The 21,268-nt window shown below is 33.3% G+C and overlaps 2 protein-coding genes across 3 annotated transcripts; one reads left to right on the top strand and one right to left on the bottom strand.

Moving 5' to 3' along the window:
* The first annotated feature begins 3,947 nt into the window (after nt 1–3,947).
* LOC111405066 (iron-sulfur assembly protein IscA-like 1, mitochondrial) lies at nt 3,948–7,484 on the top strand. Its single transcript, XM_023033758.1, has 3 exons — nt 3,948–4,203; nt 5,839–5,956; nt 7,122–7,484. The coding sequence occupies exons 1-3, from the start codon at nt 4,014–4,016 to the stop codon at nt 7,237–7,239; spliced, it is 426 nt and encodes a 141-aa protein (XP_022889526.1). The 5' UTR covers nt 3,948–4,013; the 3' UTR covers nt 7,240–7,484.
* Nucleotides 7,485–8,467: 983 nt separating this feature from the next.
* On the bottom strand, nt 8,468–17,934 carry LOC111405065. 2 transcript variants are annotated; one of them, XM_023033756.1, is made up of 16 exons: nt 17,815–17,934; nt 16,381–16,898; nt 15,804–16,044; nt 15,040–15,320; nt 14,009–14,179; nt 13,111–13,881; nt 12,927–13,018; nt 12,402–12,464; nt 12,208–12,296; nt 12,037–12,099; nt 11,139–11,783; nt 10,822–10,896; nt 10,561–10,631; nt 10,405–10,462; nt 9,552–9,771; nt 8,468–9,358 (listed from the first exon to the last, which is right to left on the bottom strand). In XM_023033756.1, exons 2-16 carry the CDS (start codon nt 16,797–16,799, stop codon nt 8,685–8,687), a joined length of 3,933 nt encoding a protein of 1,310 aa, XP_022889524.1. In that variant the 5' UTR covers nt 16,800–16,898; nt 17,815–17,934; the 3' UTR covers nt 8,468–8,684. The 2 variants fall into 2 exon arrangements, with proteins under 2 accessions (XP_022889524.1, XP_022889525.1); XM_023033757.1 differs by having other exon boundaries at nt 8,468–9,343.
* Nucleotides 17,935–21,268: the final 3,334 nt, after the last annotated feature.

Genomic DNA, 21,268 nt, shown 5'->3' with positions numbered 1-21,268 from the left:
TTTTTCATAATTTTTTAATATAAAAAATAAATGGAGGGATGGCCTTAGGGCTGGTTGCCTTCTCTATTCGTCTCAGCATCTGATATGATTGATCTATGTGTATACTCACCCAAAAAGGTCGCTCGACGATACCATACTCGGAAATTCTATGTCCGAAAAAAGGTATTTATGAAAATAATATTAAGTGCTCGTTCGATAGTGACCAGTGATTATGAGAATTGATTTTTTGATCGTTATGGAAAAAAGTAGGGACTACTTATGAGTGAAGAAATAAAAAGTGACGGCTATAATAGTAAAACAACGATAAAAAATCAATTTTTTTTGATGAAAAAGTACCATCAAATGGGAGCTAAGTCCAACAAATATTTGATCAAAAATTTCATTAATTTATATATATATATATATATATATATAACCAGATTTTCTACAAGTTTCGAACCGTTTCCATCAGATTAGCCCGATTTGACATGATTATTTGGGCCAGTTGTAATGAGTTTGATAATTGTAAGAAAATACATTAAAAAGTTATACTCACTCAGTCCAATTTATATAGATTAATTTTTTTATTTTCTTATCCCAATTATATAGTTTTATTTCTTTACTAATAATGTTTTTGTCTTGTTCATTTACTAATATAGTCTTATTTAATTTTTTTTAGTTATAATCACTTCTTCTTACTTAATTTTAAAATTGTACAAATATAAATAAGGGTAGACTGGTAAAGTTTTTGACAAAAGTCTTTTAATAACATTAAATAAAAATTTTTAATTCGTGTGAAAATAAAATCAATTTTATATAAATGTAATGATGAAGTATTGTATTTGTTGTTTTTTTGTGAAAGGTGTACATTGATTAAAATATGTGTCGCGTAGCGTTGATAATTCTGGTCAATTGCACCAGTTGTTAACTAGACAAGCAGACAGACTGGTCCACATTTGGTGCGTGGATGTTCCAGATTATTCTGCCTTTTAATCGGATTTTACTTTCTTGCATTTCTATCTTTCTAAAAGAGATAATTGACACAAAATATTCCCGCCTTCTAAGTGTATTATAGAAAACGTTCTTACTTTTCATTTTCTAGTATTTTCGTTCCTAACTTTTACCTTTGTTTGCGCTGAATGTTCTTTTTATCATTTTTAACATAAAATGATCAATATATCCTCCTATTTAAATAAAACAAAAAAGAAAGAAAATAAAAATAAAAAATAAATTGCAACTATAGGCCCAAATTTTTTAAAAATTGCAAATAACCAACCAAAATAACTTCATCTTCTTCTCGCACCTCACCCCCACCCCGCCGCCGCCTACCAGCCATTTTCAGCCACCTTTCGGCCGCGAAAATCACTGAATATTGACATCGACGAAAAGTCCTTAACCTCCTCCACAATTACCACCCAACAAACTCCCCATAAGACCAACTAATCTTGTTGGAATCAACTCTTAAAGTTAGCCACTAGAAAATCTGAAAACTGCTAGAATCTCCTCATTTGGCCACCACTTAAACCGTGGAACCCCCACCGGATGATTGCCCACACCTTGTCGATTATAACCATGGCCTCAATTTACCCAAACGTCACTTCAGCAATCTGAATTTATTCTAGAAGTATTGTCGATCGCGAACCTGCTTCACTAGCTGAATATTGCATATTCTAACTTCGTCTGGTCAACACTTGGTCTCGGACTACATAGGTTAACCTCGTCTCCCTCTGATTCACCTTGCCCAACCATGGGTCAGAGCCATTTTCATCCAGAACAAGTTGAATTCGTGGACGAACTTAGGACCTTATGCGAAAATTTTGGGACCAAGGAATTTGATGGATCTATGGTACTCCAAATGTTTAATTCGACGATGATGGAAAATCCATGGGTCAACAAACAATCAAGCCAATTTACAACCCAAATGCTAGATTCAAATCTAATCAGGTCCGATTGCGTGATGGGAATTTTTCAGCTCCAATTGCTTCTTCTTCTAATGGCTTTGCTCCAATTACGAGGAGTTGTTCGGTGGTAATTATGGAGAAGGTTAAGGGCTTTCCGTTGATGTCAATATCCAGTGGTTTTGGTGGTCGGAATGTGGCTAGAAATGGTGGGCGTGAGGTGTGGGAAGAAGGTGAAGTTATTTTAGTGGGTTATTTGCACTTTTTAAAAAGTTTGGGCCTAAAGTTGAAATTTATTTTTTATTTTTCTTTTCTTTTCTGTTGTTTTATTTAAATAACAAGATATATTGGTCATTTTATGTTAAAAAATGGTGAAAAGGATGTCCAGCGCAAAGAAATGTGAAAATTAGGAGTAAAAATGTTAAAAAATGAAAGGTAGGAACTTTTTTTACAATAAACTTGAAAGATGGAGATGTTTTGTGCCAATTACCTTTCTAAAAGCATATCCAAAAAAAAAAAATTTAATACGAGACAATCGATGCTTAAAAATAAGATCAAATAGGCTCTTTATTTTAACTTTTTTAAAACAAAGACTAAATTGGAGTCTTCTAATTAGAAGAAGCCAATTCACCCTCTGTTATTTTTATTTATTATTATTATTTTTTAAAATCATGCTAAATAAGAGATGAGGAGAAATCTATAAATATTTATAAAAAAATAAAACAAAGAGTCAAAATAGATAGTATTATTGAAGTGCCTAAAAAATATACTTTATAAATTGAAAGATACTTTTTATTATGTATAAGATATTCTTTAATAGAGAATATGTTATAAATGTTTTACGAATTGAAAATAGAAACTTTAGGTCCCTTCAACCCCTACAATATCTTTTATTTTTAATTATATTCTACTTGTCTAATTGGTATGTAATCTTATTTATTATTTATCTTAATTATTGACATCTCAACTAAAATATATGTAAATGTTGATTATAGGGGTTTTCGAACTAATATTGATTTTGTTTTGTAGATTAAAAAGGCCATACGTAAAACTCTTAATATCATCGTATAAACATATCAACAATCAAAATTTAACTCAATTCTAATCAAATCAACTTTATGCAATCAATAATTTTTATCAAAACTTTTATCACACGTTTATCATTTTTATTAAAATCGACTAAAATTTTGAATCTCATCAAAACCAAACATGGGTTTATTTGATTTATTTTGATCAAATATCGAGTTAATTGTTCCAATTGTCACTGAACTTAGGTCAATATCTTTGATTGGTCACTAAAGTTTAAAATATTGAGTTTTGATCACTGAATTTAAGTCCATGTCTCCGATTACTTATTGAAATTTAAAATATTGAGTTTTGACTACCGAAATCTGAAAAATGCTTTACATTACTCACTGAACTTTGAAAAATATTGTATATTACTCACTGAACTTTGAAAGATAATGTATATTACTCACTGTAAACTCGATATTTTTTAAAATTCAATAGTTATTCTAGTTAGTAACGTACAGTATATCCAAAGTTCAGTGGTCAAAACTTGACATTTTAAACGTCAGTGAGCAATCGAAGACATTGACCTAATTTCAATGACCAAAACTCGACATTTCAAACTTGAGTGACCATTGGAACAATTAACTCTCAAATATCTATAGAGTTAGTGCTTGTTTGATTTAAATTTTAAGCTAATTAAAATCAAATTTTGACTGTTATTTTACTATTTCAATCGTCATTTTTGAATCATTCTCTCTCGTGTAGAACCCATTTTATCTCTAAAGTCAAAAAATCAATTTTCAAAATCCTTGCCGAACAAGCTCTTACTTTTTTCATGTCCAACTAATAAAACTAACTAATTTGAAATTTACATGATTACTTACACGTAACTATCTTAGCTTAGCCAGACATATAAAAAAAATTGTCTTCTAGAGAATTCAAATATAGGAAAATGCCAATTTCGTTATTTTGCCATTTTAGTGAAATTGAGACACAAGTCCAAATAATTACTGTAAAAATTCCAATTACCCCTTACAAACCGGGTCATTTTTGTTTTATTTCCGGGTCGAATCACGTAAAGATCTGTTTGCCCTTACAGCATTTCCAAAAGAGGAAATTATTCAAATGGCAGCCTCTGTTCTGAAAGCCGGTTCGGAGAAGATCGGCACCGCCATGAGAAAGCAGGTGCTATCCTTAACGGACGCCGCAGCCACTAGGATACGCCATCTCCTAGAACAGCGCCAGCGCCCTTTCCTCAAGCTTGGAGTCAAGGCCCGAGGCTGCAACGGCTTATCCTACACTCTCAATTACGCCGGTGATTTTCGCGTTTATACCGAATGGATACATGTTTTGTGTGATATGTCTATGAATGTTTATGAAACATTGGAATTGTGAAAGATGTTGGAACAAACCGAGCGGAATTAAAAATAGATTAGGAAATACTTAAGCTTAGGGTATGGATAGTTGGCTGATTTTATGATCATTTATTTATTATTAGGTTTAATTCCTTTTAAATATTGTTAGCTTAATTGGAGGATTTTATTCGATAATTCTCAATATAAAAGAAAATTTGGATTGTATTAAGCACCTCGAAATTCAAGTTAATATATATATATATTATCTTCGGATTTTTCATGTTTCTTTTTGTTGGTCGTTGCAACCGTGTTTGGTGCATTCAGCATTGGTATTGTGCGTTTACATATTTCAATTTGTGCAAAAAGAGAATTTTATTCAAACTTGTAGCCAGCGCTTCAGTAAAAACTTGGTTTTTTATATGACTTCCGCTGCTTATCTGTTCTATTGCTCCTTTTCAGTACTAGTGGTTCTCAATAAGCCTCTTATTGCTAATGAGTCATAAAGTTAGAGATCAAGATAATTTTGTGGTGGTAATTTTAATAATCTTTCTATAATATATAATAGGTGCATCATTTTTTATTTTTTTTTGGTCGAAGTTCAATTGACTGTTAAAACTTGATTTTATTTGATTTTAATATAAATGCTGAGGGTCAGCAACAGTTGGATTGGTAGGACAGCACAATGCACCTTATTTGGAAGATGATAGATATATCTTATCTCTAAGTGACATGTGTACTATACCTAGTTTATGTGTTGGAACCATTCGTGAATTAGTTCAATTGTCAATGATTGATGGTTTCATCAAGTAGTTAATCTATTACTAGATGTTAAAGAAGAAATCTGCAGGTTATTTAGTATTGTCTATAAACTAACAATAACTAATTTGAATGACATTTTCGCAACAATGTTTTGGTTGATGACTGAACATAACCAAACATAAAGTTTAATAGTCAAGTTGAACCAAGAGTACCGCGTACTCAATTTTCGATTCATCCATGTGATCCATGAAATGTTCATTTCATCGCTTGTTAGAATAGTCATAGTCATGGGTTTAATCACCATTCAATTCCTATGTCCATCTCAAAGTAATGTTGAGTTATTGTTCTTTGAATCATATTTAAGTATATACATTACATTCATAACTATTGTGATCTCTCTAGTACTAGTAATCAAGTAAACAGAATGTATATTGTCATTTCTAGACATTGTACTCTTTCAATTTTTATGAAGTACAGTACTCTTGGCCTTGCTTCGATCAGAGCTCTCGAATTTGAGAGTGTACTACGCTTCCTCTCTCCCCAAAGTTAAAGTGGAAACCATATCGACCCCAAGTAGCACATGGTTAATATTTACTGTTCTAGCACTATCACCAATGCCTAAACATTTGTTCTCACATTGTTACGGGTGTTATTTCTAGATCATATCTATTTTAATAGGGCAGTTAATTTTTTCTTTAACACTATTCAAAGACTGAATGTTTCTCTATTCCTAATTTTCATTGAACTAGAGACTTTGCGATACCTTTTTTATCATGTTTCTGCACTGTTAAATTGGTTTTGTTGCTGATCGCTTAAGTAATTTCTAAATATTGTAGATGAGAAAGGGAAGTTTGATGAGTTCGTTGAGGACAGAGGTGTTAAGATATTGATTGATCCAAAGGCTCTCATGCATGTAATAGGAACAAAGATGGATTTTGTTGATGACAAACTCAGGTATGAGATATTTCTCCACTTCTAATTATAGACGAATCTTTTAAAGCAATATCTAGTTCTATCTTGATATTTTTATGTGTATGCACACATACATACATGTGAGGTGAAACATACTCTGCTTTCATAAAGTTTTCCCTTGGGCGTTGAAATCTATTCGAATAAATAGATATAAAGAATGCCTATAAAAATAAAAATAGATAGAAAGAATGGAGTGCTTGATTTTCTACCAACCTGTTTGATTTCTAGTTGAGAAGAGCAAAAAAAATGAAGTGAGGAATTTCCCCTCTATCACAAATATTGTCGAGGTGGAAAAAGGGGAAATCCAGAGTTGCTCAATTTGTTACATTTGCTTTCAACTACCTTTCCGTATGCACGGACAATCTTTCTGCCATTTTCCTCTTGATTTTCCTTTCTCGACCTTCCCCTCCTTTCTTATTCCACATACAGCTTTGGTCTAGCTGCTCAGATATATACTTCTATGTCACATTTTCTGAACAATCGAAATCACTTTGTGCATGTTTGGTACACCGTATGATAGATTTAGGAAAAATAGGATTAGGAGGGATTGTAGTAAGGTGGATTTGGGAGGATTATTCTAATATGGCGTTCGGTGCTACATGTATTAGAAGATCGTACAAGTACTGGTAAATGAAAAAAATATAACAATATTTTCTCATAATTTTTTAACTTTAATTGATTTTTTTTTTGCTTATAATCGATTCTTTTTTAGTTATAAGTGGTATCTTTTACTTCTAGGCAATTTTTTCTTCTTGATTATTATTATTATTATTATTTTACTTATAAGTGAAATTCTTAGCTCTTGTAAGTAAATTTTTGTAATTTAATTTAACTAATTCTTTTCATAATTCATAAATTGGTGAATAAATAATTGTATACACTTGAATAAAGCGGGATAAGCACACTGGATTAATTTAATCCCGGTACTAATTGCACCAAACACTGGATAATGATTAGATAAAATTATTTTAATCCTTGTCCCGTCTAACAAATGTGCCCTTAAGTTTGTATTGCCACAGATGGAAATTATTTTTAGTCCACGCATCGCCATTGATGAAAAATCATATGGTGTAATGTTGAAACTTTCTGGTATTTTAGTTAAAATATCAGACCACTGAACTTTAGCATCCCAATTGTCTTTGAGCAGATCTGAGTTCATATTCATAAACCCCAATTCTAAGGGGCAGTGTGGCTGTGGAGAATCTTTCATGACAACGAGCAACTCAGAAGCTACTAAGCGTGGTGGTGGTGGTGGAGGAGTATGAGATAGATATGTCGACTTTACTATGACTTGACTGCATTTACATTGTAATTCCTGCCCATATTGGGCAACCAAGAAAAACGAGTTCTGTTCTGGATTTAGTGTATATCATTGTGAAACATGGATAGTATCTTAGAGTAATAAACTATAGTCCATGATGTAAATTGCATTATTCTTGTTAAATCAGATTGTTATTTTAACATGGATATTATCTTAAGCTTCAAATGATCAAGCAATCAGATTATTTTTTTAACATTTTTTTTTTAAATTTTATAGTGTAATGATTGGTTGTTTACTTTATCCATAAAAATTGTCGTACTGGGATTTTTATTTTATTATTATTATTATTTTTTTTGATAAAACCCCCCACAAAGCATGAAATGGAAGAATTAGTCAATCTAGGGAGGTGCATGTCCAGATAGTGAGAAAATCTTCAATAGGACGGTTGCACTGCACTGTCCATGTAGTGCAATTGCTTGGGCCATCCGCCAAGATGGCCCAATGGGGTCGTCACACCACGTCACACGTGGCGGTGCGACTGTCCTATTGAAAATTTTCTCATAGCTATTAAAGAATTTTGTACAGTTGGACAAGATGTTTTGTCAACTTGGATTTTGTGGATTTCTGAATTCATTTTCTTTTCCATTATATATGATGACCATTAAATTAAGAAAACAAAATACTTACACACTCCTAATCTGGACTCGATACCTAAGCCTGAATATTTTTCCCTTTCTTGCCGCATGCTACAGTAAAGGGAGAAGAAAAGTTCCTCGTTAAGTAAATCAATTAACTTTGTCTTATTTTTTCTTCAAATATCAGTATTCGATCGAAACGTGTTATTTTAAAATAATCAAGGACCATATGGGACAACAAACACGTATCTCATTCGTGTAACCATCAATTGATAATTGAATGTTAAGAACAAGTAAAATTCTTTAAATGCTATCAAGGAAAACAAGTGCAAAAATTTGTCTTATTTAAAAATTAATTTTTTCAAAATCACTTTTTCACACTTATTTTCAATTGCACTCTCGAGGGTAAAAAATAAAAATAAAAATCACATTTCCTCGTAACTTTTTCCAACTTTTTAATAATGCATTCTTCAAAAAATTATTTTTCACATAATCACTTCTCATAACTTTACACGATGACAGTATAATCTCTAATTAAATATAGAATTTAAAAGAAACAAAATTGCCAATTTACGTTTCCTCATGTTATGTATGCAGTTATCTAGAAACAGCTAAGTAGATTATTTAAACAAAATGTACTTATTACAAGGGAACAAAGTTTAAACAAGGAGGATTTCTAACCAAGTATACAAAAAGAATAGGATAATTACAACTTCCATTTGGCCAAGACAAGCTTAAGGTAGTAGAATGAATTCATTCTTCTGTAGATAGTTAAATATTCCACAAGCTGTACAAACAACAAGAACTATCGAGATCAAAACATATTTAATTCAGAAAGGTCGTCCATGGGTATCTCAAGGCCAACAGAATCGTGGTCTTGTAATCCATCCACATCAAAATTGAACCAAGTATTGAAATCCTGAGGTGCACCAATGTCAGTATCTACCCCTAGTTCCTCCATCGAGTCTATATCGTTCAGCGGCAAAGTAGCTAATTCGTTGATGTCCTTCGATGAATCTTGACGGGCATTACCTGAAGACATAAATCTAACGTCCCTTTTCCTGTTGCTAGTATTATTGGCTGATTCACCAGAACCACTGGCCGAAGTGTATACGGGATGTATATCATCCATGAATTTATTGACAACTCCATTTCCTGATGTAGAAAGCTGAGCTATTTTTTGCTTCAGCTTCGCTTTTGTTTTGCGCTCTCCCTTGGAGCCACCCATTGATGCCCTTGAAACAGCATTTCTTGTTGAAGGGTCTCTTTCACTTCTCTTTCCCTTTGCATTGCCCAATATGCCAAGATTAGATGTGGCTCTAAAAACAGCACCACCAACATCATCAAGCAATACTTCCTTCTTTTTTCCTCTATTCGATATCGGCCCACTTTTTGCAAAAGCCTGATCAGAGAGATGACCTGAAGTCTCAAGTGCATCTGATAAAAAACCATCAGCAAAACCGGACACAGATCCTGTCAAGAAATGAACTGTTGTAGTTATAATATGCAAAAGGTTGTAAAACCAAGTCAATGAAAATCAAAATGAGACAGCGTTATTTTTTACACGTTTCAATTAAAACCTGAAGAGCATAGAGACCGACAAAAGACTTGGGAGCAAGCAGCTAGCAAATTATAACTGCTTTAGCATTGTTGAAAATAAAACAAAGTCATGCATGCTCACCATTAGCAACTACCAAGTCTGCACTGATCAGTGGCTCTCCTTCAGTGATCTGAGTCGGTGCAGCATAAATGGCATCATGGAGTGTGGGCTCAGCAAAGCAACTTACTCCTGAATCTTCAAAATTCCGACATCTATCAAGTGTTCTCTTGGCAAAAGCCAACGCACCTTGTTTTGACACCTTAGCAATATTATGTTTAGAAGCGAAACTCCCTCGAGTTGCCTGTCAAATTATTCAAAGATATAATCTACTATTGGACCTTAAAGATAGATAAATCTGACATTAAAGAAAAAGAATTTTAACAGGAAGTCTAATTAATAAGGTCAAAATATATGGTAAGCAAGTGTAAAGCTTTTAAAAAAAAATGCATCCTAGTGATTCCACCCTGGCGTTGGGCGTGGCCAGTTTGGTGGTGGAGCGGCCAGCCCATTTTGTCATGTCAATAAAACTATCATCTGTAGCCTACAACAATAGTGTATATTAATCTTCAAGTTTTCACACAAGAACAAACATTTTTTTTTGCCCAACAGGTTTTTGTACAGCACGCAATCAAGTATTTAAAATGCCTGACATTCAAGTTTTTCAATCAAGAAACATCGTAAAATTTGGCATGTCAGATGAAAACTACAACAAACTAGAAAATATGTTTTGCATGAATTGTTACATAATATTTCTTTGTAGCTCAATGAGATTGGAAGTAACTTTCTGTTTCAAGGCCATTTTCCAAATGAACCCTTGCCTGGTAATCCATGAACTCCACAAAACCAACAAAGGTTTACAGAAAGTGAGTCATGCCTGTATCTGTACAACTAAACACCTAACTGATACTGAGTGACATGAGCAATTAATACTTACCAAAAGTTTCTTGTATGCCAACTCAACAAGTTTATCCATAGCAAGCTGCTCAGGGTCCCTGCATATTGAGCACAATGTGTGTCATAACAAGATCTGATACTGGTGATAATATCAAGTTCAATGCTTATGAAAAAAATCCAAATTTAAAGTATTTACCGTTTGTCTACATCCTTGCCTTCTTCAATAGCCTTGCATATATTATCCAAGAACATCTTTTTCTTTCCAATCTAGAGTTTCAAGTGTAAATAAGAGGGTCGCTCAGTATTATGAAAGGATAAATTTTATAGCAGAACAATTTTCGGCAGAGGCTTTAGACACCTAATCATAGGAAAATAAATAGACTCCTAAAAATAATTCAATAATCTCAGTTAAAAATTGTTAAAAAGAGATTATGAAAATGGTGTGATGTGAGATAACCTGCTGATGCAGTCCCCTCTCCAGCTGAACAATATCCTGGTTGATTACCTTGTCCTCTCTGTCATCCAAGGCAGGCTGTAGCAGGCATCCCAGTGAGAAACACAAAAATGAATACTTAAATGAATAAGAAACATATCCGAAGTAGCAAAAAGGAAACCATTGAACTAGAAAAAGTTGCTTTTGTTGTTTAAATATGCAATTTATTGATGAAGTTATTTCATTAAGTCCAGTGGAAAAGCCGGAATACATGGAATGGAAATTTATGATGAAAACATTCAATTAAAGATGATAAACATTACTTCAATCTCCAAGCTTACCACAGTTTCTAAAAATAAGCCAACACTTCGCAATTCCAGCACAAGTTTATCTTCAAGACACATCTGCTCATATTGGCAATCAATGGAAGAAATGCCAAAGTTAGTTGGCTGTGAACTTTTTGAACCGTAATCATATCTTGAAAGTCTAACCAACACTTCCACCTCTGAATGCACATATCCACTATCCCCTTGCATCAAATCTCCATCACCTGGATGATGCCGAATACCAGGGCTTCTATTGTAGTCAGTATTTCCATTACAAGAAACAAATATGTGCGCATTACCATTTTTTGGAGTTTGGACACCAAAAAATGGCTCACAAAAGTCCAATCCATCTCGATATCTGCTTTCAGTATCAATAAGGCGAAAATCACCAGGATAACTACTTGGTCCTCCAAACCCATTTTCTTCCAATTCTTCAATTTCATCCTCCACAATAAGAGCAGATAGTATCCTTTGATAAAGTGGAGTAACTGTGTCATGTCTTTTCTCAGTGTCCAGGGACCCAACCAAAGAAGAATTCTGTAATTGCTCAACAAATTCCACCGTATCAGAAGAGTCCTTTGTCCCAATTTCATTTGTCATCCGTCGATTTGTCTTACCAGAAAGAGAATCAAATGCTGAAATTTTTTCATGGACATCACCCTGATAAAACAAGAAGGTTTTGAATTTCAGGTGAAACAGATCCACAGATTATAATAGATGCAGAACAACCTGCTCCCCCCAGAAGATTGAAATTATAGTAATCTAAAGCCAAGAGGCTGCAAGAGCCAAAGATGGTTTTTGATTCTTTTGCATATTGAATTATGTGTAGAATATTCACTGTGAAACTATATTCAAAACAATCAAAGAATTAGAGCGAAAACAAGAGGGACCACAGATCCCAAACCAATTTCACCTGAACATCATTGCCATGGCTAGAGAATTGAGATGAACTTCCAAACTCTTCAGCTAATTTTAGCTAGTCCAAAACAACAAAGAAGAATTTAAGTCCCACTGGCCATTTAAAAACTAACCAAAATAAGAAGGGGAGCCATATTATAACATAACTAACTATTAAGGTAGTCACCTTTTGCAATAAGTATGACTTTTTGTCTGTACCAATTGAAGTAAACATTGTCTCAACTTTCTTCCAGAATGGGCTTGAACAGGCAAGAACTACGGTAAAAAAGAGGAAAAGAAGAAAGAACGTTATGCCCATGATCCATTTGAGAAAGCAGTATAATCAATACAACAGAAAAATAATTGAAGCGAGACACATACAGCTAGAATTGCAAGCCGAACTTGCAACTGACAAGAGCTCTTCATGGTCATCCTCTGATTCTCCTGAAAAATCATAATGCATAAACAAAGTATTTCATGATCTTAAGAATTTCGAGAAATGGAATCTGTTTAAGAGCACTTTTTCCATTTATCTAAGCTGTGGGGTTTTTTTGTCTTTTGTCTGGGGCAAGCAGAAGTGTTAGTTAACCCCCCATAAGCTGTATAATTCAAGCTGGTCAAACTGGTATAATTATGAATATGGAGTCCCATAAATAATTGAGACTGATTTCAAACCTCGCAGACACGGTGTAACTTAAAAAATCTCAGCAACTGAGGTAAAACAACTACAAGAAAGTAGTGGTTGATCCCTTTCTACACCAGAATACTAGCTAACAACTGAGAGAGACAATGATAGATAGACAAAGACAAATTTCACCAACTAACAAATCCATATAACAAAAAATGTCAAATCACTTTAAAATGTAGGAAAATAATTTTGATAATAAATTATATTTAAATGTATACCATTAAAATCAGGAGAACCCCCGTTTGCCACATGGCCAAGACGAGAAAAGACTTTGCGGTCCGATAGCTTCTTCAAAGGACGGCCTGACTTGCTGTCACAGTTTAATAAAAATCCCCATAGTGAGAGGAAACAAAAAAATGTCAATGTAGGCATAATTTCTCCTGTTAAGAAAATGTCCAGTACCTTCCACTCTTGTCAGAACCAGACCTCGAATTTCGGAGTGGCTTGGCTGGCGCTACATTGTCCAGCTTCTCTCTCATTGGTGAAATACTAGCCCTAGAAAATGGTGAGATCCGTCCATTCTGCCCTTGTCTCCGTACACCATCATCAATTTCTTCTTTAACCACAACTTTATTCTTTTTAGAAACTATTGTAGAAGGGCCAGCATCCTGACCAGCACTTGTAGCTTTTTTGTCCACATAGCCACTACCAACAGATTTTTCCTTCATTCTGTTTTCACCAGCACCAGATTCTTCACTTTCAGACAATCTCGCAGGGGATGAAACATTTCCAGATTTAGGTTTGAAATTTTGGATTCCATTTGCTGCATTTTTTGAGAGAAGAGGGGGATTATTTCCACAAGAGCTTAATCGGGCACCAAAATCTGGAGGCGAGCCTCCTTCAGACTGCATCTGTACTTCATCATGGTTTGACACTGACACAAGATTTGTCCTCCTACGAGAAATTTTTTGTGGTCTCTGACCAACCCATTGAGTAATTGGTGGAGAAGACGATCCTGCAGGAATAACACGCTTGCGACTGTTAACTCCATTAACTGAAGGGTTTTTGTTTACGCCCGTGGGTTGTTCCCAGCTCTCCAGAGTTCCAGACAAACGAGGAACATTAGACGCTGAATTGATTGGAATCGTAGAGCCAGTTCGCGGAGCCCTCGAGGCCTTTCCTTTTATTACTGGACTAGGACAAATCACATGATTGTCCTCAAGGGTATTCAACCTAAAAGAAAATCCAGTAGAAGTACCATCACTAGAAAATTGAGTTATCAACGCAAAGCAAAAACTAGTTAGCTAAATATAGTCTTCTCTGACTCTAAATATTATAGATAGAAATGGGTTGAACGTACTTAATATTTCCTTTCCCCAATACTCGCTCTCTAGTTGGTCCAGCAGAAATATCCCTTGAAGGAACAGATTTTTCTTGTTCATTTTTGAACGTTGCACGAACACTAGAACTAGCTGGGGAAGATGTAGAATCCAATTTGCTAGTGGCACTGGTCCCATTAGAAGCCCCTGATCTGTGAAACGAGTTTCGAGAGTTTAAACAGCATTTAGAGTTTTAATGCGCAGCTAAAGAGTTAACTATGAAATGTATGCTCATTTGTTGCAAAGTGAGAAATCACACTTTCTTTTCACCTTTGATAACCTAGTAATCAACCCAATAGAGTTAATTTTAGCAAAATAACACTAGTACAGTAAATTCAGTTTTACGAATCAAACCATAACAAACTAAATAAACTAAACTGCATTTAAATGAATGTGCTTCTCAGATTTAAAGAGGGAGGTTCAGAAATCATGACATTATGAACACATGTAGCCATTTTAATTTTTATTTGGACTAAAAGATTTAATTTCTTAGGAACATATCTCAATAATGTGACAAAATCATTTTTTCCTCGGAGAAATAGTCAGTTTGCATCAATCAAAGTTTAATCGTTGGATCTAAAAACTAGTCAAACGGTAAAAAGATAAAGTGTGGATTATTCTTTTTTAAAGATTTAAGTATAAAAATAAAGAAATAATTAAAAATAGATTTAAAAAATGTGAAGAGTTGGACACCAAGATAAATCCCATGATATCATGAACTGTTTTTGCTAAGACATACAATTTTAAAATCTTTTTGAAGTGTGTCAATCCATACTTGTACAAATGAGAGATGCATCTCCAAAGTTTCATAATAGTTTTTTATTTTGCCTTAACACCATATATTCTTTCATAAGCATTCCAATTTTCAAGGATAATAGTTCCACTCTTCAAATATGTAGCTGAAAGGTCATCTTAATCATGGCTAGATACCAGCAAATAATGCGGGGGGAAAAAATGAAAACCTATGCCATGAAATCATGAATGTTTTACTACATAATATGAATATAGGTACCTGAAACCGTGGGAGGAATCACAGGATTGCAGACTGTGCTCATTGGCAAGCTTATGGTTTGCAGTTCGTTTCACTTCCCCATCGTTGCCAATAGATCTTGAAAAGGCTGCACCAACAGAACGCTTCCTTTTCATTTTCTTCTCCCAACCCTCTCCACCTGCAGGCAATTTCCTTATCTTGTCCTCAACCATATCAGAATCTGCACTATTATCTTTAAGCACGTCTCGGTCTTTTGACACCAAAATCGGCTGCCGTGGTAGGCCATTGCCACGGCCTTCTGTCTGAAAGAGGGAAAAAGTATTATGAATTCTCAAAAACAGTACAAAATATAATAGGTAAAAGTTATTCTCCAAAATATAAGAAGAATCAGGAAATTGGACAAATGAGATTAAACTATGTTAAAGCACTGGAATATATCATGAAAACTAAATGTTTATTTTACCTATTAAATTTTTAATTTTCATGGTGTCTCCATCTAAAAATGTCTGTTAAGTTCTCATAATTGTGAGTGATAATGGATTATTACATAAAGAGTTGGTAAAGCCTCTTTTGCTGCCACTCAATATCTCATTTCTTATCTCCGTTAGTTAAGCTGGGTGACAACTATACAGATAAAAGGCAGACAAAGGAAGTGAAGTGAAAGCTGTAAAGGTAAACAGATTGAAAATATATGTGCCACAACTCCCATTTTTTTCATCAGAAATGAGATTTAAGATTAGGAAATGCTGGAAACTCAACAAAATCAAATTCCAATTATCACGAACCCGAGTTTCTGCCACTGATGTGCGTACACGCTTGCTCAGAATGACATTCTTAGGCCGATCCTCAAATTTCTGATTTCCAAGGTCCAACGAGCTTCGATTCACCTGGGTTCCAATCTTCAGGTTTGAACTGACTGATCTTTCATTTGTGGATAGTTCATTCCGCTGCAGTTTCTTGGAGTTTATGCCGTCAAAATATTTGTTCAATTTATTTAAATGCTCGTCCAACTTTTTTGCTCTACCACTAGTCAAAAAGAAGAAAGCAGCATATTCAGGAAAAAAGGCTAAAAGAAGAAATTTAAAATGTCACGTTAAGCTGAAGGTTTCTACAATTCATGTTGACTATTCACCTCAAGAGCCAGTTTGACAATGTTTGCACAAAAACAAACAAATACAGCTTAAACTAATTCAGATTTGGTGATAATTGAATAATATATGTTAACATTACAATAAGATATACATCACCTTCATAACAGCAAAAGAAGAGACAGGCATGGGCGGGATCTCTAGGGTGTTTAAATAACTCTATTGTCCAGCAGATCTCAAAAATGATAAAGATAATATGAAGAATAGAAGTTACCTGGCTTTGACACAAGTATCTACAACACTTGCCTTCAATCTTTTTAGTTCCTCCGCCACTGGAGGTGAATTCTTCAAATGAGCAGCACTGAAAGAGTTGTCTTCAGAGCTGCAGCCAATGGTAAAGCCCAGAACCTTCCTTAATTCAACAGACCGTGTATTTTTTTTTTGATCACCCATGAGGATAGGCTCCAGCAACAGACATTGGGACAATGCAGGTAATTCCCCTGTCAACATAGCACTCCCCCTAGATGTAGCCTTTCCAGAACCAAACATCCTACTTTCTGCACCCTCTCTGAAGCTTCCAGACCGATCCAGTGCCGGACTAGAATAGCTCCCTCTTTGCCCAATTTGATAGTTCCCAGCAAAACTGGATTCAGGGCTAGCCGAAGTCAATTCAAATCTCGAATTTCCAGCCATTATCAAAAATCAGTGTTCAGATCTCATATCTACAGAGCCTTCTCTTTAAGAGTGAGAGTTGGAAATTAATCTACTTCAGCAGCTACAACCTTATGAAACCTAATAAGAATAAGCCATTAAGAGCAAGTATAAGCCAAGGTTGTAGTACCCACTTTCAGAAATTAATAACAATCAATCAATTCACATTTTTTATTAGTTAAACTCTATACAAGCTAATATGGAAGGTCACTGAAAACGTGAATCCAGCTTCAGCTAGAAATGTACAATTAGAACTCCATGAAAAGAAGTCTTGAACGGTGAACAACTAATTGAGATATTCACGACCAAGAAGTACTGGATGTTCTTTCGGATAGGCCTTGTAAGGAGACGGAAGGCAGAAATGCCAACAGGAGTCTTTTTGAATTCACATGACCATACCCATTTTTGGAACATCCAATGTCAGTCACTGAATGGGAATTTTCATTCTGAAAAAATCTGGTTTACCATTAAAAATCGAAATTTCGTTTTCTGGATATCTCTTTGATAAGCAGCAGAGAGTAGATTTCCAAAACCCTTTGCTTTTGCAAGCTGTACCGGATGTCCATAAGAGTTATTCACCAAAATCAAAAACGAAAGCTGAAAATCAGAATTCTGCTAGAGATGCCCGTCATCAATGTTAGAACCTCTTTTCAGTAAATTCCTATCTCTTTAAATAACAACTAGAAAAAAAGTTTAAATTCTAAATTAAGCACATACACAAAGAAAATTTTGAAGACCGCCAGGGGAAAAAAAAAATCCGAGCTTTTGTGCCACTGAACTTATAATATGAAAAGACAAATTCAAGTACAAGCTAACACATAACAGATCAACCCAACTATAATACTTCAACAGTTGATACGCTCAAAAACCCTAATTTAAGCAAAGTGAAAATTGAGGGTTTTATACATGGAATCCCCTTTATTCGAAATTCAACGCCAAATGCACTCAATTCAAGCCAATTCAATTAGTTAAGCTTGTGAATAGACAATAAATTTACCTGCATTCGTCGATCGAGCTGGATCGAAGAGATAAACAGGGAAATTGTAAGAAAAAGGGATTTAGAGATAGAAATTAGAACGTAAAAGCTTGACGAAGGAAGACGCACGACTGTAATAAAATAGTCGCCTTCTTTTTTTATTAATTTTTGCCCTTTCTTTGATAATTTTAATTTTTAGTCCTTCATTGAGCTCCATTATTATGAGCGTGTTTGGGAGTGATTTTGAGAATTGATTTTTTGATCGTTAGGAGAAAAGTGGGGTCCACTTGTGAAAGAAGAAGTCAAATATGACGGCTGAAATAGTGAAATAACTGTCAAAAAAATCAATTTTTTTGGTGAAAAAATCGGGTCCAAACAGACTCTATATTAAAATAAGTTGTAATAGTAATTTTTTGAAGAATATATTGTTAAAAATAAGAAAATATTTTGAATTTACGTACAAAATATTTTATCCAAAGAACGTGTGATTAAAAATGAATTTGAAGAATAATCAATTTTTGAATAATGGTACTCAAACAAGGACTTATATTGCAATTAGTATGGGGTGCCAAATGAATCTCTGGTTTTACTCTAATTTGAGAAGCATTATTATTTTTTGCTTTTGATTGTTTGAGCTATCTCGAGAAAAAAATTGATACATGGATAATTGCTGAGTCATGGCTTGTTAGCACTCATTGTTAACTAAAAAGATAATAATTTCACTATTAAATTCGCCATCTGGATTTTGTACGAAGGATTGCCCAATCTTTCCCCAAAAAACTTGTATTATTATTCCCATCTCATCCATCTAATTTATTTGCGAGAGATGCTATACACACAAGCCTACTGACAGGGTTAAAAACAGGGGGTTGAGGTGGCTTCACCTCAACCCTTGACTTTAATTTCATAAATTCAGATCAGGGGCTAAGGTAGAACCCCATGTTTTTATCCCTGTTAGCAGGTCTATTTGAGCAGCATTAATGATTTACTATTCCTTCGACCCTAGTCCTAATTATGGCTCATTTACCAAAATTGAAGCTTGCTTAGAACACCATACCATCGAATATGAATGCTTTGTAACTACACATTATGCTTCTATTTGATTTAAATAAAAATAAGATTTTCATTAAATTTTAATAAAAATTAATAAAAGTTATGGGTGTCATAAAATGTGTTTTTAAAATTAATTATTGATTTTAGATTTAGACTTTAATCCAAATTTTTAATAGGATCAACCATGGACTATATATTAGTTTTCTAGTTTGAATCTCCTCAGCAGTTATCTATCAATTGCTACAAGCATATGCAACCATAATGAATCATTTTAGGTCGTTTCACGTCATATAATAAATGCAAAATGTATTTGTAGAAACGATACATATGTATTCATAAGTTACTACCGCATACTTTGTATATACTAAAAGATGCAATAAATAAATATCAGGTTATGTTTCTTATGTCTAAAAATCAGAGATTTAGTAATTATTGATAAACTTGATTTGTTTGGGCTCCATTAAAGTATAATTTTGAAATGGTGATTTTTTTGAAGAATTTGTGATTAAAAAGTAAAAAAAAAAATCAATTAATGTGTAATATTATTTTATCAGATAATGTGTGGTTGAAAATAAATTTTCAAAAAAAAAAAAAAGAGTTTTTGAGATATGGAGGGCCAAACATAGGCTTGTGTAATTGAAAATTTGATTTAGTAATTATTGATAAACATTATTTTATCAGATAATGTGTGGTTGAAAATAAGTTTAAAAAAAAAAAAGAAGAGTTTTTGAGATATGGAGGGCCAAACATAGGCTTGTGTAATTGAAAATTTGTGTATTTCATGAAATGTGTTATTAAAATGAATTGTAGGCTTAATTTATTTATAAACATGTATTAAAGTACTCGATTGGATGGTAACATAAGAAAACACAAGTGGGTAAAGCTACATTTACATCATTATGTACAGATTGACGATGTGAATTAATTGACTGGCTTTCTTTTATTTCCTTCTCTTACTACTCGACATAAGCACATAACCGTAAAACTCTTACAAAAAATTTGACCATTACCATCTCATTTGTTAACCTTTTGGCCCCCATTAATTTTTATTCCATTACGTTTCATTTTTCTTTTTCTCATTACTTTAATTTTCATAAAATAATATTACACGTAAATCGAAAATATTTTCTTCTTTTTATACCACTCATTTTTCAAAAAAACACGGTCTCACTCATTTTCATTTCCACAAAATAGGAGCCAAACGGGGGTTGGTGTCTTTTGAAGACTATATATATAGAAACCCATTTTATTAAAAAAATAATATATATATATATATACACACACACACATACACACACACACACTTCTTATTAAGTCTTTGCTTGTTGGCGATTAAAATTATATTTTTAGTAAATTTTGATAAAAGTTGATAAAATGTATAATTGAAAAATTATGAATTTCATAAAAAATGCGATTAAAATTAATTTTGAATTTTGACTCTAATAAAAATTTTAATTTTATGTTATCAAACGAGGGCTTACCAAATGGGACAAAAATGTTCCCCACTGACCCTTTTTGTTCATATTTTTCTAATATCTTCAATTTACATAGGAAAACTGTTTTTTACTTTAAAGAAACTTACTCCCCCCGGCGAGCCCATCATTTCCACAAAGTGATACATCTCTATAGTATTCTTATCAAAATTAATTTTTTTATTTTATTAAATAAAATCAATACAAATTTTTTATTCGAGACAGAAGAAAATCAAAACCTTAGGCCCTGTTCTCTTTACCGTTTTCGGGTCGTTTTCTGTTTTCGATTTTTCAAAACGGTGAAAACGTGTTCTCTTTCCCGTTTTCGAAAACGAAAAAAAATTGTGAAGAAAACACAAAACGACTTTTTTGTCGTTTTGGGCGTTTTCAGTGTAAAACTTGAAAAAATTGAAAACGCGGGAAACACTTTTTTTTTTTTTTTTTTTTTTTTTTTGGGGGGGGGGGGGGGGGTTTTCAAAATTTTAAAAAAAAATTAAAAAATAAAAAAAAAATTTTTTTTAGAAAAAAAAAAAAAAATAGTGTATCAGATCAAGCATTAATTGTGATATTAGAAAAAAGTAGGTAATTCAAAAAATTTTAAAAAAAAAAATAAAAATTAATTTTTTTTTTTTTTTTTTTTGTGTTTTGAGGTGGTGTTGTGGTGATTCTCAAAATTTAAAAAAAAAAAAATTATTTTTTTTGTTTTGAGAAACTAACAAAAAGAACGCATTTTCAACAATTTCAAAACAAAAACTCAAAATACAAAACTCAAAACACAAAACTGAAACACAAAGAGAACATCCCCTTAACTTCTAGGCATTTTTTGTATTAGAATAGTTTTCTAATCTTAGGATAAAAATTTGTGCTAGATATAAAAAAAAAAAGAATCGTCACCATATAAAAATAGTAAAAGACATGTTTGTTTAAATTTAAAAAAAAAAAAAAAAACC

The sequence above is a fragment of the Olea europaea genome, chromosome 12 (genome assembly GCF_002742605.1).
Source record: "Olea europaea var. sylvestris chromosome 12, O_europaea_v1, whole genome shotgun sequence".
Taxonomy (NCBI): Eukaryota; Viridiplantae; Streptophyta; class Magnoliopsida; order Lamiales; family Oleaceae; genus Olea; species Olea europaea.
The sequence above is the reverse complement of the archived record's forward strand: the minus strand, read 5'-3'. Positions and strand labels throughout refer to the sequence as shown.

Excerpts from the sequence above, each read along its gene's own strand:
- LOC111405065 (XM_023033756.1), bottom strand. The coding sequence starts at position 16,799 with ATGGCTGGAAATTCGAGATTTGAATTGACTTCGGCTAGCCCTGAATCC. Across the intron at positions 15,321-15,803 it reads CATCAGTGGCAGAAACTCGG|ACAGAAGGCCGTGGCAATGG; the intron begins GTTCGTGATAAT and ends TCCCTCTTTCAG. Across the intron at positions 10,632-10,821 it reads AGAGGGGACTGCATCAGCAG|ATTGGAAAGAAAAAGATGTT; the intron begins GTTATCTCACAT and ends TTGAAACTCTAG.
- LOC111405066 (XM_023033758.1), top strand. The coding sequence starts at position 4,014 with ATGGCAGCCTCTGTTCTGAAAGCCGGTTCGGAGAAGATCGGCACCGCC. Across the intron at positions 4,204-5,838 it reads CTACACTCTCAATTACGCCG|ATGAGAAAGGGAAGTTTGAT; the intron begins GTGATTTTCGCG and ends TAAATATTGTAG. Across the intron at positions 5,957-7,121 it reads TTTGTTGATGACAAACTCAG|ATCTGAGTTCATATTCATAA; the intron begins GTATGAGATATT and ends GTCTTTGAGCAG.